This window comes from Nelumbo nucifera, chromosome 4, assembly GCF_055504915.1.
Source record: "Nelumbo nucifera cultivar China Antique chromosome 4, China Antique-T2T, whole genome shotgun sequence".
Taxonomy (NCBI): Eukaryota; Viridiplantae; Streptophyta; class Magnoliopsida; order Proteales; family Nelumbonaceae; genus Nelumbo; species Nelumbo nucifera.
This window is the reverse complement of record NC_142652.1, coordinates 61,258,879-61,274,193: the sequence shown is the minus strand read 5'-3', so window position 1 is coordinate 61,274,193 and position 15,315 is coordinate 61,258,879. Positions and strand designations below refer to the sequence as shown.

The following is a 15,315-nucleotide window of genomic DNA, read 5'->3' as shown; positions in this document are numbered from 1 at the left end:
TTGAGTTGATGACTCTCAGTCAGAATTTAGTCATATTCTTTGTGGAGGAAATAAAGAGCCCATGAATACTTGAAAATGTTAAGTATTGTGAGTCCAACAGTGTAAGACGGTTGATTTATAAAACTATACTAGTCAGGACCCGTGAAATGCACAGGCTCTATTTATAAGAAAAATTGAAGATGGAGCTCTATGACGTTTCCAATTAAATGGTGTCCATCTAAATTCAATTCAAGTATTATTTTTTGGGGTTATGTCTAGTTTATCCAATCACAATCTAAGTTGTGCTTTAGTGAGAGCTTTTTTATTAAGTTTATTGGTTTATTATTATTTTTTGTATTATTTTTTGTATTATTTTTAGGTAAAATTATAAAAAAAAAAATCCTCTTGTAACAATTCTACAAACTACCTTTGTGTTCTGACCCTAACAAAAGCCTCCCCTATAGTTTCGAAAAAAAAGTGCAAATACCTCCTTTCTCTTGGCTTTTTGGTAATAACGACATTTAAGTTACCAAAATACCCATATGATTGTTAATGCATTATCATACATAATTTAAAGTTTTAAATTTACCCTCCACTAATTTATTTTGCTTGACAACTTTCTTGGACAAAATAAGGTAAAAAGGCTGAAGTGAAGTAAAATTAATGCATTACAGCAACATTTTTTATTTGGAATGATGATGAAAGGAAGGTATTTGCACCTTTTTTCAAAACAATAGGGGAGGTTTTTGTCAAGGTCAAAACATTGAGGAGTTTCATAGGATATTTAGAAAACCCAAGGAGGTTTTTATAATTTTCCTTATTTTTAAATGGAATTTAAATTGATTTTAAAATAGATAAACTGTATTTAAAATTAATATGTTTTATTAATTTTTGAAATTATTAAAAATTGAATTTATTTAAGTATATTAAGTTTTTATTAAATTTAAATTCCTTTGAAATTTAATTAACTATATAATGTTTTATTTTTCAGTGGAACTTAAGTTGGTTTTAAATTAATAAATTTAATTATAAAACTAATTATTGTTTGACAATTTTGCATTAGTTATATTAGTTTTAAATTGATATAAGTTTTTATTTTATCTTTTTTTATTTTATTAATTGAATTTTTTATTATATTAATAATTTTTTTATCAATAACAATAATTAATATAAATGGATTATATTTTTAAATGGAAGTAGATTATTTAGCAAAATAATATATCATTGAATATCTCAATTTCAATATGATTAATCTTTACTAATAATTACAGTTTAATACAAAAATATCTAATATTTATAAAATTATAGTTAAATTGAATATATATCCATTTGAGTTATTTTGTTCAATTTTAAAATTAGGAAATTCAAAAAAAAAACCATGAAAAAGATAGTTGCCTTTGAGAAGAAACCAGAAAAAAGACAAATAACTTTGGAAATAAACAATGAAGCGGGAAAGTGCCAGCTTAGCACATTCCATTTTAATATGTAGATATAGATTAACCTGGTTGACGTGGCATGAACTTGAGTCAAACCGAATCGGTCTAAGACTATTATTCATTTAATTAAATCCATTAGCACCAACTTAGTGCTAGAACATTCTGAAATACCAATTAAAAGTTAAAACCCATATAAATATGGGCTCCATACCCACATGGGGACCTATGAACAATAATACACAATAGACCCACTTGGGGACCCATATTGTCTCTCCTCTCTCTCTCTCCATTCACTTTTCCCTCCAAACTTCTCTCTCTCTCTCCATCATCTTCTCCATCTCACTACTAGAACTCTAGATATGGTGAACTATAGTGGCCTGATCCATTGCCGAAGGGGATGTAGGCAGTCCCTCAAGGGGGCCATCTGATCCCTTTTCCCTTCTCTCTCCTTTTCTTTCTCTCCCAATCTAGTCACGCCATTGCCTTGGACCTTTGAAGGCTTGATCACAGCTTGGGTGCAGCCAATCAGCTTACACATAGTTTCTGTAGAGAACATTGATGTGGGCCCCACAGCTGTGGTACCACTCTGTCCGTAGGGTAGAATGTATCTAGTCACAGCTGTGATTATTTTGTTGTTCTGTTATTTCTAGTTTCAGTTTTATATTGGTTGTTATTTGTTAGCAGTTATGATGTAAACACCAAGGGCAGATATGTCCTTTCATGTAACTAGCATAACCTATATATATTAACTTAAAGTGGCGGCGGCAGAATAATTGACATTCTGTTCTTCTCCTCAAAATCTGTGTTCTATTGCTCTTCCATCACTCTTTCTTCTACATCTTCTTCACTTTCTCTTCTCATCGAACCTAAAATCTCTTGGTGATCAAGACTGAATAGCAGTCTTGAAAAACTACATAGTATCAGAGCCAAGTTAGGGTTTTTCATGTGAGTCTAATACCAGCTGACCACATGAGAATCTCCTAGGACTGAAAGCTGAAAAGGAGGAGTTCGCAGACTGATTCTTGGAGATCGCCAGAGGTACTAGCAGCTGTTGGAAACTTGCTAGGGTTGCAGAGTGTTGGTGGTCAGGAAGGATCAGAGAAGACTAGGGTTCAGGTAACCCTTGAAGGCAGCGAACTATTTTTTCCTTGTAAGTTGTTACTTTTTAATAGAAGTTCTTTCAGAGAAGATAGGTTGGACCTATCTGGAGGGGAAGGCCAAACCATTCTAGCTCTTTCTCTCTTCGATTTCCTAGGGTTTTACATCAAACCCTGGACCGAATTGTGTTCCTCTCTACTCTAGGGTTTGAAAGTGATCTGCGGCAAGCCCTAGTGGTTGACTGAACTCTGTGATCTACCTAGAGCTACTCTTAAGTTGATTGGTAGATCCGATCAGATTCTAGGGTTTCTTATTAACCCTACTGCAAGCTCATCTATACAGTTTGGACTGTGCGACTGAATTGCTTCCTCTCAGGACTGATTAAAACCCTACTGAAAGCTCATCTATATAGTTTGGACTGTGCGACTGAATTGCTTCCTTTCAGGACTGATTAAAACCCTAACTTTCCCTAGCATATCAGTTTTGTTTTAAAGCTGTTCTCAGAGTTCTAAGGGGGTTAGAGATCTACGGACAGCTACTGCTGTGTTGGCTAGTTGGTTTCAGATCAGAATTACTTCAGTTTTGTGCACATACACTGAGAATACAGATCAGGCCTATACTGTTTTGATTGTGATTGGTGATTCAAGTACTGTTTTGAGACTTGACAGAAATGGAGTCTAAAATTCAGGCAGAAGGCAGTCTTGAGAACATCAGTTATGGTGGTATTTCTGAGATGGGTGGTCAGATTACGATCGTAAAGTTTGATGGATCAAACTATTTGGAATGGGCCCAATCAGCCATGATGGCTATTGGTGTAAGAGGTAAATTAGGGTACCTCCTGGGAGATATGAAAGAACCTTCCAAGGGAGACCCAACATATACCAAGTGGATGCAAGAAAACTACTTGGTTATGACATGGCTGTGTAATTCTATGCAGCCTCATATTAGCCGGAATTATTTGTGGGCAAAAACAGCTAAGGAGATATGGGATGTTATGAAAGAAACTTACTCCCAACCCCTTAATGTTGCTAGAGCATATGAATTGAAATGTGAAGTGAATACCCTTAAACAAGGAGAGAAACCGGTATCGGTCTACTTCTCTACCTTGAAGTCCCTGTGGCATGAGATTGATCACTTAGAGACTCTTGAGTGGGAGAGTCCCAAAGATGCTCAGACCCATAGAAAGCACATCGAGACAAACAGAGTGTTTGAGTTCTTGGCGGGACTGAACTCAGAATATGATATTGTGAGGCAGCAGATTTTGACTAGAGACAATGTGACTCTCTCTCAGGCTTACTCATTTGTACATAGTGAAGAAACCAGAAGGAAGGTTATGATGCAACCCATATCATCCTTTGTAGCGGCTACACCCAAATCAGGGGGTGATTCAGAGAAGGACAGGAGGAAGGAAGACAAGAAGGATGTAGTATGTGAACATTGTAAGAAACCCAAACATACAAAAGAGACATGTTGGAAACTGCATCCCCACTTGGTTCCTGCGAAGTTAAGAAACAAGAAGGGCACTGCTCATGTAGCCATGAACACTGATTCAGCATCCTCATCTGGCACAAAAGGAACATCTTTGGAGACCTTAGTTGCAGTTCGGGCTGCCCTAATACAGCTAGAAAAGGAGGTTGGAAATTCAGCTCAGCCACCGCAGCCTCCATCAACCCCTGTCACATCTGCCTTCGCCCATTCAGGTACTCGAGCTTCAGCCTATCATGCCTCAGCTCCAAGTACTACTGAACCTTGTTGGGTAATAGACTCAGGTGCATCTGATCACATGACTAGCTTGCCTTCACTGTTTACTTCTTACCATTTGTCTTCTGGTAGGGATAAGGTATCTATTGCTGATGGCTCCCTGGTTCCTATTTCTGGGAAGGGTGACATCAAGCTTTCAGATACTATCTCCCTATCATCTGTTTTGCATGTTTCTAAGCTTGATACTAACCTTCTTTCAGTCACTAGTATTACCAAGCATATGAACTGCTCAGTAACCTTCTTCCCTGACCGATGTGTTTTTCAGGACTTGGAGACGCAGAAGGTGATTGGGACTGGCCGTGAGACGAATGGGATCAATCTGCTCGGGGAGCGATTTCGTCAAGGAGAGTCAGTAGAGAAGTTGTCTTTTGTTTCTAAGAGTGTGAGTCCGATTATGCTTTGGCATAACCGATTAGGTCATTTGTCTTTTCGATCTTTACAGAGTCTGTTTCCTACTTTATTTGAGTCTATTGAGTTGTCTCAGCTACAGTGTGAAAGTTGTGAGTTTGCTAAGCATTGTAGAAAGCCTTATTTATTGAGTAATAAAAGGAGTGATAATTCTTTTGATATTGTGCATACTGACGTTTGGGGGCCTTATCATATCCCTTCCATGGGTGGGTACAGATATTTTTTGTTATTTGTTGATGACCATACCCGCTTTTCTTGGGTTTATCTCATGCGTTCACGAGATGAGGTACCTTCCCTGACCCAAAATTTTCACCAAATGATCCTAACCCAGTTTGATGCCAAGATCAAAGTTCTTCGATCTGATAACGCAAAGGAATACTTTGCTAAATCATTGACATCTTATCTTCTTCATCATGGGGTTATCCACCAGAGCTCTTGCCCTCATACACCTCAGCAGAATGGAGTTGCCGAGAGGAAGAATAGGCACATTTTGGAAGTGGCTAGAAGCCTCATGTTTACTTCCAATGTCTCTATTCGCTTCTAGGGGGACGCTATCCTCACGGCGGTATACCTTATTAATCGGGTCCCTTCTAGGGTCCTTGATATGCGATCTCCTTTTTCGCTTCTACACCCACGTGAGGACTTGTTTTCTATTCCCCTTAAGACATTCGGTTGCACTTGCTTTGTTCAGCTTCTCGGACCCCATCCCTCCAAGTTCGAACCCAAAGCCTCCAAATGCATCTTCCTTGGTTATGCACAAACTCAAAAGGGTTATTGCTGTTATGATCCTGTCTCCGGGAGGAAGTTTGTCTCCATGGATGTCACTTTCTTTGAGGGGACACCCTATTATCCTCGGGTTGCCCCTCAGGGGGAGAGTAGTGAGAGTGGGGGTTTGAGTTCTTGTCTTTAGGGGGAGAGCAGTGAGAGTGGGGCAGTTCCTTTACCTATTCCATTGGGTGATGAGAACTGCAATGGTGAGGGTGGTCAGAGAGATCAGGAGTTGAGGGAAAGCTGCAATGGTGAGGGTGGTTAGAGGGATCAGGAGTTGAGGGTTTATCACAGGCGATGCAGGCAGGATGATCCTGATCATCAGTAGTCTAGACCAGCTCCAATCTCATCTGCAGCTCCAGGTCCAGATACTTCAGTCCCAGAGCCCATAGAGACTTCCCCTACTTCCAATTGCAGGCAGGATGATCCTGATCATCAATAGATCATCCCAGGCAGGATGCTCTTAACCTTCCAATTGCAGTCCGTAAAGGGAAACGACATTGTACCACATCCACAACCCACTGTATTTCCCATTTTTTATCCTATGATCGCCTATCTCCTACCTACAGGTCCTACCTTAGCTCCATTTCCAATGTCCCTATTCCAAGAACAGTGCAAGAAGCCCTATCCGTCCCTGAATGGAAAGATGCAATGCAAGTTGAGATGGATGCTCTGTTGAAGAACAACACCTGGGAGGTAGTTGATTTGCCAAAAGGAAAGAAACCAGTTGGGTGCAGATGGGTATTTACGGTGAAGCATAATGCAGATGAATCTATTGAGAGGTATAAAGCTCGGTTAGTTGCAAGAGGGTTTACATAGACTTATGGCATAGATTACTTGGAGACATTTGCACTGGTAGCCAAGATGACTACTATTCGAGTTCTCTTGTCCCTTGCAGCAAGTCACACTTGGCCTTTATACCAAATGGACGTGAAAAATGCCTTTCTGAATGGAGATCTGCAGGAAGAAGTTTACATGCGTTTGCCTTCTGGCTTCTATGATACAGAAGTAGGTAAGAAGGTCTGCTGGCTCAACAAGGCTTTGTATGGTTTGAAACAGTCACCTAGGGCTTGGTTCGATAGATTCAGACTAGCACTTGTGAAGTTTGGATATGTACAGGCCCAGTCAGATCATACCCTATTCATCAAGAGGGTGGAGTCCTCTTTGACACTGTTGGTAGTATATGTTGATGATATTGTGGTCACAGGGAATGATAGTCATGAGATTGAGTCTCTTAAACAGCTTCTTCACCAAGAATTTGAGGTGAAGGACCTTGGTGTACTCCGGTATTTTTTGGGTATTGAGGTTGCTAGATCCAAACAGGGGATCTTTATATCTCAGAGGAAATATGTCCTAGACCTGTTGGTAGAAACTGAAAAGTTAGGTGTCAAGCCTGCAGATACACCAATTGAACAGAATCACGGGATTAGTGCCGAGAGTGGGGAGCTTCTTGAAAACAAAGTTATGTTCCAACAACTGGTAGGAAAGCTCCTATATCTCTGCCTCACTCGGCCAGATATTACTTATGCTGTTAGTGTTGTCAGCCAATACATGCATTCTCCTAGAACCACACATCTTGTGGTAGAAAGAATCTTAGCCTACTTGAAGAGATGCCCAGGTAGGGGTATACTTTTCAAGAACAACAATCACATGAAGGTGGAGGTTTATATTGATGCAGATTGGGCTGGGAGTGTTGATGACAGAAGGTCTACCTCGGGATATTGTGCCCTTGTGGGAGGAAACCTTGTCTCCTGGAGAAGTAAGAAACAAAGTGTGGTCTCCCGGTTAAGTGCTGAAGCAGAATACAGGTCCATGACCAATGGAGTGGCTGAAATTCTATGGCTAAGATCTCTACTTGAGGAGTTGGGTATTGAGTATGAGAAGCCCCTAATGCTGTACTGTGATAATCAAGCCGCCATTAATATAGCACATAATCCAGTACAGCATGACATAACCAACACATTGAAGTTGACCGCCATTTTGTGCGAGAGAGGGTCTCATCTCAAGAAGTATGCCTCCCTTACATCACATCCAGTATGCAACTAGCCGACATTCTTACTAAAGCCGTATCAAGAAAGAAGCTAGAGGCGGATCTATCCAAGTTGGGAATGATGAACATATACTCCCAACTTGAGGGGGAGTGTAGAGAACATTGATGTGGGCCCCACAGCTGCGGTACCACTCTGTCCGTAGGGTAGAATGTATCTAGTCACAGCTGTGATTATTTTGTTGTTCTGTTATTTCTAGTTTCAGTTTTATATTGGTTGTTATTTGTTAGCAGTTATGATGTAAACACCAAGGGCAGATATGTCCTTTCATGTAACTAGCATAACCTATATATATTAACTTAAAGTGGCGGCGGCAGAATAATCGACATTCTGTTCTTCTCCTCAAAATTTGTGTTCTATTGCTCTTCTATCACTCTTTCTTCTACATCTTTTCACTTTCTCTTCTCATCGAACCTAAAATCTCTTAGTGATCAAGACTGAATAGCAGTCTTGAAAAACTACAGTTTCCAAGCACCTAGGTGATGGATTTTTATTTATTTTTTGAATAATAACCATGAATCCTAGGGTAATTCCCTATGTTCCATAGCAAGCAGAAACCATATTTCACTAGTAGTTGTATACAACCTTCATAAAAATGTATAAACTTCATTTAAAGCAAAGAAAATCAACATATTCAGGAAAAAAAGTAAATGAGAAACCAAATTTCAGAAAATAGAGGAGGTGAGCCCCTATTTTTGTCCTAGAAAAAGAAGAAAAGGAATGATGAAACAAGAAGAAAAATTTTTTCCTTGCTTATCATTTAAGGTTTTGAAGTCTTCAAGGGTTCAACACAACTTGCATGTTGATTGAACCCTAACAAATAAGAAAATAAGAAAGAGAAATTAGTATTTTAACTCACAAACTGAATATTTTAGTTTAATAATGTTTGTTTCATTATTATAATATAAAAATTAAGAATATAAAAGTATATTATAGTACCATGTACAAAATACATTGGCGATTAAGCAAGACAACCCTCCATGGGGACCTTGATGTACAAAATACATTGGCGATTAAGCAAGACAATCCTAATACATTTTGTCTAAAAATAAAAAAAAATTATTTACAGACCAAAATCAAATGAATAAATCACAGGGTGCACAAATCTCGGTGCCAATAAAGAATTTGATCTCCATAACACCAACAACCCAAAAATTCAAGAAATAATAATAGAACAATTCTAAAATTATTGCAGAATAAAATAAAATTAATTTCAGATCAAATCGCTCAAAAACTGAGAACTGATTTCTCAGAAAACTGCTAATTGTGCAAATCGGGTAGAACAATTCTATCGATATGGGTCTGTTTCAGATCTGATTTAATTTTGGTTCAAGATTGAACCTAGCTCTGATACCATTGAAGGAAGGGAAAATACATCATATGGATGGCCGAACCATGCAGGGTGGCTGGGCGAAATTTCAAAAATTTCTTTTCTCCCTTCCGGGAATCGTATTCCCAGTTTTAGAAAAACTGCATTTTTCAAGGATCGTTCTTGAACCAAACCGGACCAGATCTAAAACCAAAAGAAAGGGAGAGCAATACCTGATACGGAATCCACACGTGTAGCTCCCAAAGTAGGTGTTCACGTCCAAAGAGGATACCAAAACCCGCTTCCACTGAACTTGGCGCAGCTTGAGATGAAGTAGGTTTAGCAATGCAGTCCTTCAGCAAGAATCGCAATCCAGTAGCTTGGGTCAAGCATGGGAGGTGAGCACGAAATTGATCTGATATTTTCTTGCAAAAATTTGAATCAGAACTGATCTCTATCAATTCAAGAATGGAGGTCGAATTAGGGTTAGGGCAGCAAGAACAGGAGGGAGGGAGAACTGAGAGCAGTGTGTAAACTTGGAGTAGTTCGCCCTCTTCTATTTATATAGATCTTAAAGAGATGATCTCCTAATCTAATTAGGAGTTATCTAATCCAAATCTTTATTTGGATCTGGACTCTTTAAGTGGATAAGACTTATCCTCTTATCCTTATCTGTTGATCCAAACCCATATCCATACCCAAATTCGCCCATGCTGATTAATCCAATTAATCTTTGGGCTTTAGGCCCATAAAGCAGGTGGCTCACGTCCCTTTATTAATTGTTGGCTAACTTGGCTCTCTATGTATGGCGTGGGACTCTAACATTGACCTCACAAAAGCCATATGGGTTCAGCTAGCTTCTGTGACAAAGCTTGGCCGAATTCACTGCTAAACACAGTGAACCCCTGAGTCCATCAGTATGGGCTCTTAATGGGCCCAACATTTACACTAAATGGTTCTTGAGTCCAGTCATCTTATGAAGGCCCAAGGACAATGGTCTTAAGTGAGATTAGTCCATCAGGTATAATAGCCCTAAATGGTCTTATACTTAACCTCTCAGCCCTTAATTATCAAACACTGCCCCGACAAGAGAGGACCTCTCTCTCGGCTACATGGTACAGTGTCGCACTGTATGCTCGGATGGATCCCGGGAATTAAAACCTTTTGCAAACCCTTTTCATAAAACATAATATATATTTTCATATAAATATATTTTGCAATACAAATCTCAAACACAGTTAAAATCGACTGCCGACAGTTTTGGTTTGCATCAGAGAGAGTGCAGTTCCTAATCATTCACTTTGTCCGACAAAGGGGCTGATCCTACCACTATGATCACCCACTTGAGTGCATTCTCAGACTGCCTCGACATACCCAGGTTTTGACCCCCTCTAAGGATCTCACTGATTGGCATATCAAAGATAGCCCAATCCGACACTCAGTGCAGTACCATAATCGAGTCTAGGGGTTAGGTGTAACTTTCCAGTTTTGCCCACCAGTCTCCAAGGTCCAGGGCATAGCTGGAAAATGGTCTTGGTTCAGTGCTTCAAACAAACATACACTACATGTGCTTCGAGTCTCACCCTGGTAGCTGAGACAAGCCACCCCAACCAACTTGGCAACACATTAGTGTCAGCCTTGGTAGGATAAACTTCCTCAAGTTTATCTAACGGCTGAGAACATTCTAAACTAATACGAGTCTCATAAGTGTCCAGTTTAATGGTAGTTACACAGAAACATACCAAATATAACACGAATCAATTATGTACTTTCACTCATTTATTGTAAATGGATCAGTACATCAATCTGATAGGAGCTAAGGGCATACATTGGTGCATGTGAATATTCCTTTTCTATTTCTTGAGAAGGTAAAAGGATGAAATATGTACAAGTAAACAATATATACAAAGAGTTCCCTATGCCAAAGTTCTCATGAAACTTTTTTCTATCTATTTATCTGTTTGTTTTCCCCTGTAGATAACACGCAGAGACGAGGAGATGGCACCTTTTGTTGCAGAAGTAAAAAGGAATTATATTTTTGGCGGAATATGTAGTGTTGCAGCAAATGTGTCAATTAAGGTTTGCATGAAACATTTTAGAATTTTCATTCTAAAATGAAAATTCTAGTTAGATTTATAGATTAATTAATTTAACTCTTTGTACTCATTACTGATGATAGAAAATGTAAAACTTTTTGCCAGGCATTGGCGGATATGAAATCAATCAACCTATTTGGGGTTCAGCAGATATGCCGAAACTCCATTGCATTGGAACAGGTAGGTCTCATTTGTAGGGATTTGCTTTGACATTTTAATCTTTCAATGTCACAAGTTCTTTTCATTTTTATGGAAAATTATTATTTATGATATTCATGTATATTTGGTTTGTCAATATTTTGGCATTTTTATCTGCAACATTTGTATATATGGTGAAACTTAGCTATATTTTAGGATATATTCTCGATATGAAGGATATTTTACTTTTCTATATCCCACATGCATATGATGGGTATTGTAATTGAAGAATAATTTAACCTTAGTTTTATGGAAGGGTTTAGGAAATATGCTGTGTATCAGTGATATTTGCAGCCAAAATTTTACATATAAAAACCAATATGCCTAGATACATATTTGGACATGGACATGGATATGGGAAAGAGGGACATTGACTCCTAATTTTCTCAAATTGAAGGCATGAATTTGGGTAGGGATATCCTATGTAACATGCTTATATCATGCTTCTATATCTAGTTTTTGAGGCTAATAAAATTTCTCAAGACGTGTCTTGCCAAATTTAACTAAATTTCTGATATCTATTATTAATATTATTATTATTATTTCTACAGTATACTTTTTTAAGTATCTATGCAGTATCCAGTGTCACACCCTAAGTATCTTGTCCAACACCTGTATGCTAGTCATGTGCTAATATCCAGGTATAACATCTAGAATCCTGTCATCTGGAATTCTCTTCCCTAAAATTGGAAGCTATTTCTAGAATACCTGAAATCTGGAAAGCATCACCAGAATGCTCAATACTTCTCAAAGATTTGTAGAACATCTTTAAGAGCCTAAGATTCTAGAAACACCATTCGCACTTCTTAGAATTTAATCACAAGGACATTCCTCTACCTTGCAAGGATATTATTCAGGTTTCTTCCGAAACATTAGTAGTAATAAGAATATTATCCAGATTTCTCCTGAAATTTCAGGAGGTTTCCTCTATGTGCATGGAAGACTTTTCCCATGTGGCTGGCTGCTATTATCAGGCTCATAACAGCATTTTCTTTTCAGTCTTCATCCACTCACTTTTTCCACTAAATATTTGTCTTGGTGGAAGTTGGCAAATAGTAGGCATGAGGTTACATGTAAATGTGATATGTGCATGAAAAATGTAGTGGTGGACCCTCTTGATTGAGTGTCTGTGCGATCTTAAAGTTTATATCGAGCTGTAACTGAACTCTTATTAGTGTTTTCCAAAAATAATTGTCTGTTGGAAGTTTCAGGGTTTATCAAGTCTGACCACATAGCAAGGATTTTTGTTTCAAATATGCCCCATTTATAGGTTTCCTCTTCTTATGAAGGTTTCAGAAAGGAATTATTAAAGTTTATGGTGATTATGATTCTCTTACTGAATAAAGTTGGGAAATAGATCTAATATCACATTCCGGAAAGACCATTGTTGTAAAGAAGGCACCTTTATGTTTCTTTCATCACAATTCTATGGGGTTTTGCTCAGATTAAAGAAACATTTTAGTTTATTTTCATTGCAAGTATCACTGCTTTGGAATCCATTATTCTATATACCCTTTCAGAAGCTTGAAGATATACTCATCTTGCTGGATGAAAGAAATGAAATTTTATGAAAATAGAGCAATGGTAAAATTTCTAGTTGTTCTTTCCATGTTTCCTTAGCTAGAAAAGATGAAATTGGAACTTTAGGATTGTTGTAGTGAGTGGTGGTTTGAGTGCCTAGACATGATTGTTGTAGCGAGTGGTGGTATGAGAGAAGAGGAGAAAAGAGAAAAGATGGAAGAGGACAAGAAAATTAAGGCTTCAAACCATAGCAAATGGGCAGATATCACATTATAAAGTAATCCTAAATGGGCAGATATCACATTAAGATCCCTGATTATAACTTATTTACCCAAATACCCTTTTTTTCAGCAAACATGTCCACCGCAACATGTGCTAGTAACAGTCCAATAACAAAAAGTGTTGTGGAATTTGAAAGGTCAGACAATCTCACAAGCATTTCTTCAAACAACTTCTATGCATCCTAACATGTACATGCTAGAAACAGAATTTATTAGACAAACATTTACTGCTCATTACCACCATGTCCTTTACCTTTAAATATGAAATTTTACATCTTGGTTTATTTAAAATCTTTCAATAATCAAATCAGCATCCCAAAGAAAGCACTTTCTCCTTAAAACAGCCAAGAACAGCAGGTCAAAGAAACAACCAATTCTCACCCGTCATAGACAATAGAATCAGCTGCCTAAAACTCTCTCAAACTGCAAGATGAGTGAACTGTAAAGACAACAAAGGCTGAACAAAGGAATGATTTCAACTATTAAAACTAGACTTTGATGAGGGAAGGAGTACAACTTTTAACATGTTAGATTAGATTCGAAAATAGGAACAAAAACGAGGGAGTGGTCTAGACTCTAGAGTAGTCATCATACTAACACGACAAATCAGTTTATCTGAACACAAACCAATCAAATAAAAAGGGAGAACTAGTATTACAAGAACAAAAAGATTTGAATTATAGCAGAAAAGTCTAGAAAACTTGTTAAGAATGAGTAGACACTAAACTAGACAAACAGGTAGTAAGAACTATGGAAGGAAAGAGAAGAAATGCCCCCCCCCCCCTCCCCTTTTATTCCCAATAAATCTTGGTTAAGTTTTCTCAAAAAAAAAAGAGAAGAAATGCCGATCAAAATACAGAAATAGATTTCACAACTAGATCTAAATTTAATTGACTGCTCTGGAGTGTTGTTGTCATTTTCATCATCCTCATCAGAGTTTATCTGCTTTGATACCATGCTGTCGTGAGAGAAATAAGAGAAAAGAAAAAATAAAATGAAAATTAGGGTTTCAAATCATAGTATCATCTCACTCTCAAATAACAGAGATGCTTCAAATTAACACTGTAGATATCCAAATTGCGAAGTAGACCCTAATGGAGCAGATTTACATTAGGATCCATGATTATAACTCCAACAATGTTATTCTTCGGTATATGCTAGCATTACTTTGGGTAAAAGGGACACCGATATTTTCTAATTACCATAACATTGCAGGCCCTTGCAGCTATCCCATCAATTGATAGTGAAGCTGTCCAACAAAGATTTGATCGTGTTCGGACATACTACGAGCTTCTAAACTTGCCATTTGAGGCATGCTCAATCACTTTTATTGGCTTGAGATATTTATTCCCTTTGTTCACCTTTCTAAACATCTTTTTTCATTCTATGTTTGCACTTTGCAGGCCTTGCTTGCCTCCATTACCGACCATGAATACTTGTTCACAGCAGCAGAGTAAGTTGATGAAAATGGATGTCATTTAGCAATAGTTTGGAAGTGGTTGTCAATAACACATGTATTTTGTTTTGCAGATATTTAAGTCTTCTAAAGGTGGCTGTCCCAGGCAGAGAGATCCCTACTGATGCAAAGGAGCGGGTATCACAGATTTTATCCCATTAGCCTTCTTTGTGTTGGGTTTTACTACTATGTGGTGGATTGAATATCAAGGCAACCTGTTAGGGAAAAGGTGCAATGTTGCAAGCATGTGTAATATCGAATTATTCCTCTTTAATGATATCTGGATAAGCAGCAGTTACTTTCCATGAGGCTGCTCAATCTTTTTTACTTGAAGATGCTATGTTGTGTAATCTTTGTGTAGTCATATACAACATTTGTATATAGCTCTATGAGGGTGTTAGTTCCGGCATTTGATGTATAAGTTCTTGATTTTTTGTTTTGTTTTGTTTTTTTTTTTTTTTTTTTTGTTTTTTGCTTAGAGTATGCCATATTGATTGTGTAATCATAACTTACAACATTTTGTGTATGGATCTATTCAGGCTTTTTTTTTTAAATTGTGTTTATTATTACTATTATTATTATTATTATTATTATTACTAAAGTAGTTGGTGCCACCTCACATAGCCTTTGCTTTTTCCCCCTTGGATTTGCATTTGGGAATTAGATCGGTGGGGACCATTTTGTCCTTTGTTGATGGTGTAAGGGGGAGCTTGTTAGTGTACGAGTGGTGTGGTAAGGTTACATGCGATGGTCTCCTTGAAAGATGAAGGCAAAGGGCAAAAGGTGTGTTAAGGGCTTTGATTAACAAAATGTCCTCCCTCATTATGAGTTTGTCATCTTTTTATAGGGAGAGATCTTGAGATCCTGAAAAAGAGCTAAAAGAGTTTGATTCCCATTTTGAAAGGGAATTTTAGATTCGGTGTTAGTTGTTAGGGGGGACACCGTTAAGAGTTCGC

General features: G+C 37.8%; 1 protein-coding gene across 1 annotated transcript in view; it reads left to right on the top strand.

Moving 5' to 3' along the window:
• SEC8 (subunit of exocyst complex 8) overlaps positions 1-14,913 on the top strand; it is an 87,440-nt gene extending 72,527 nt beyond the window's left edge. Inside the window, exons 23-27 of the mRNA XM_010249423.3 lie at positions 10,785-10,886; positions 11,009-11,083; positions 14,119-14,214; positions 14,307-14,356; positions 14,434-14,913. Of these exons, the coding sequence (XP_010247725.1) occupies positions 10,785-10,886; positions 11,009-11,083; positions 14,119-14,214; positions 14,307-14,356; positions 14,434-14,521 (411 nt within the window). The 3' untranslated portion in view covers positions 14,522-14,913. The remainder of the gene's footprint in view (positions 1-10,784; positions 10,887-11,008; positions 11,084-14,118; positions 14,215-14,306; positions 14,357-14,433) is intronic.
• The last annotated feature ends 402 nt before the right edge of the window (positions 14,914-15,315 follow it).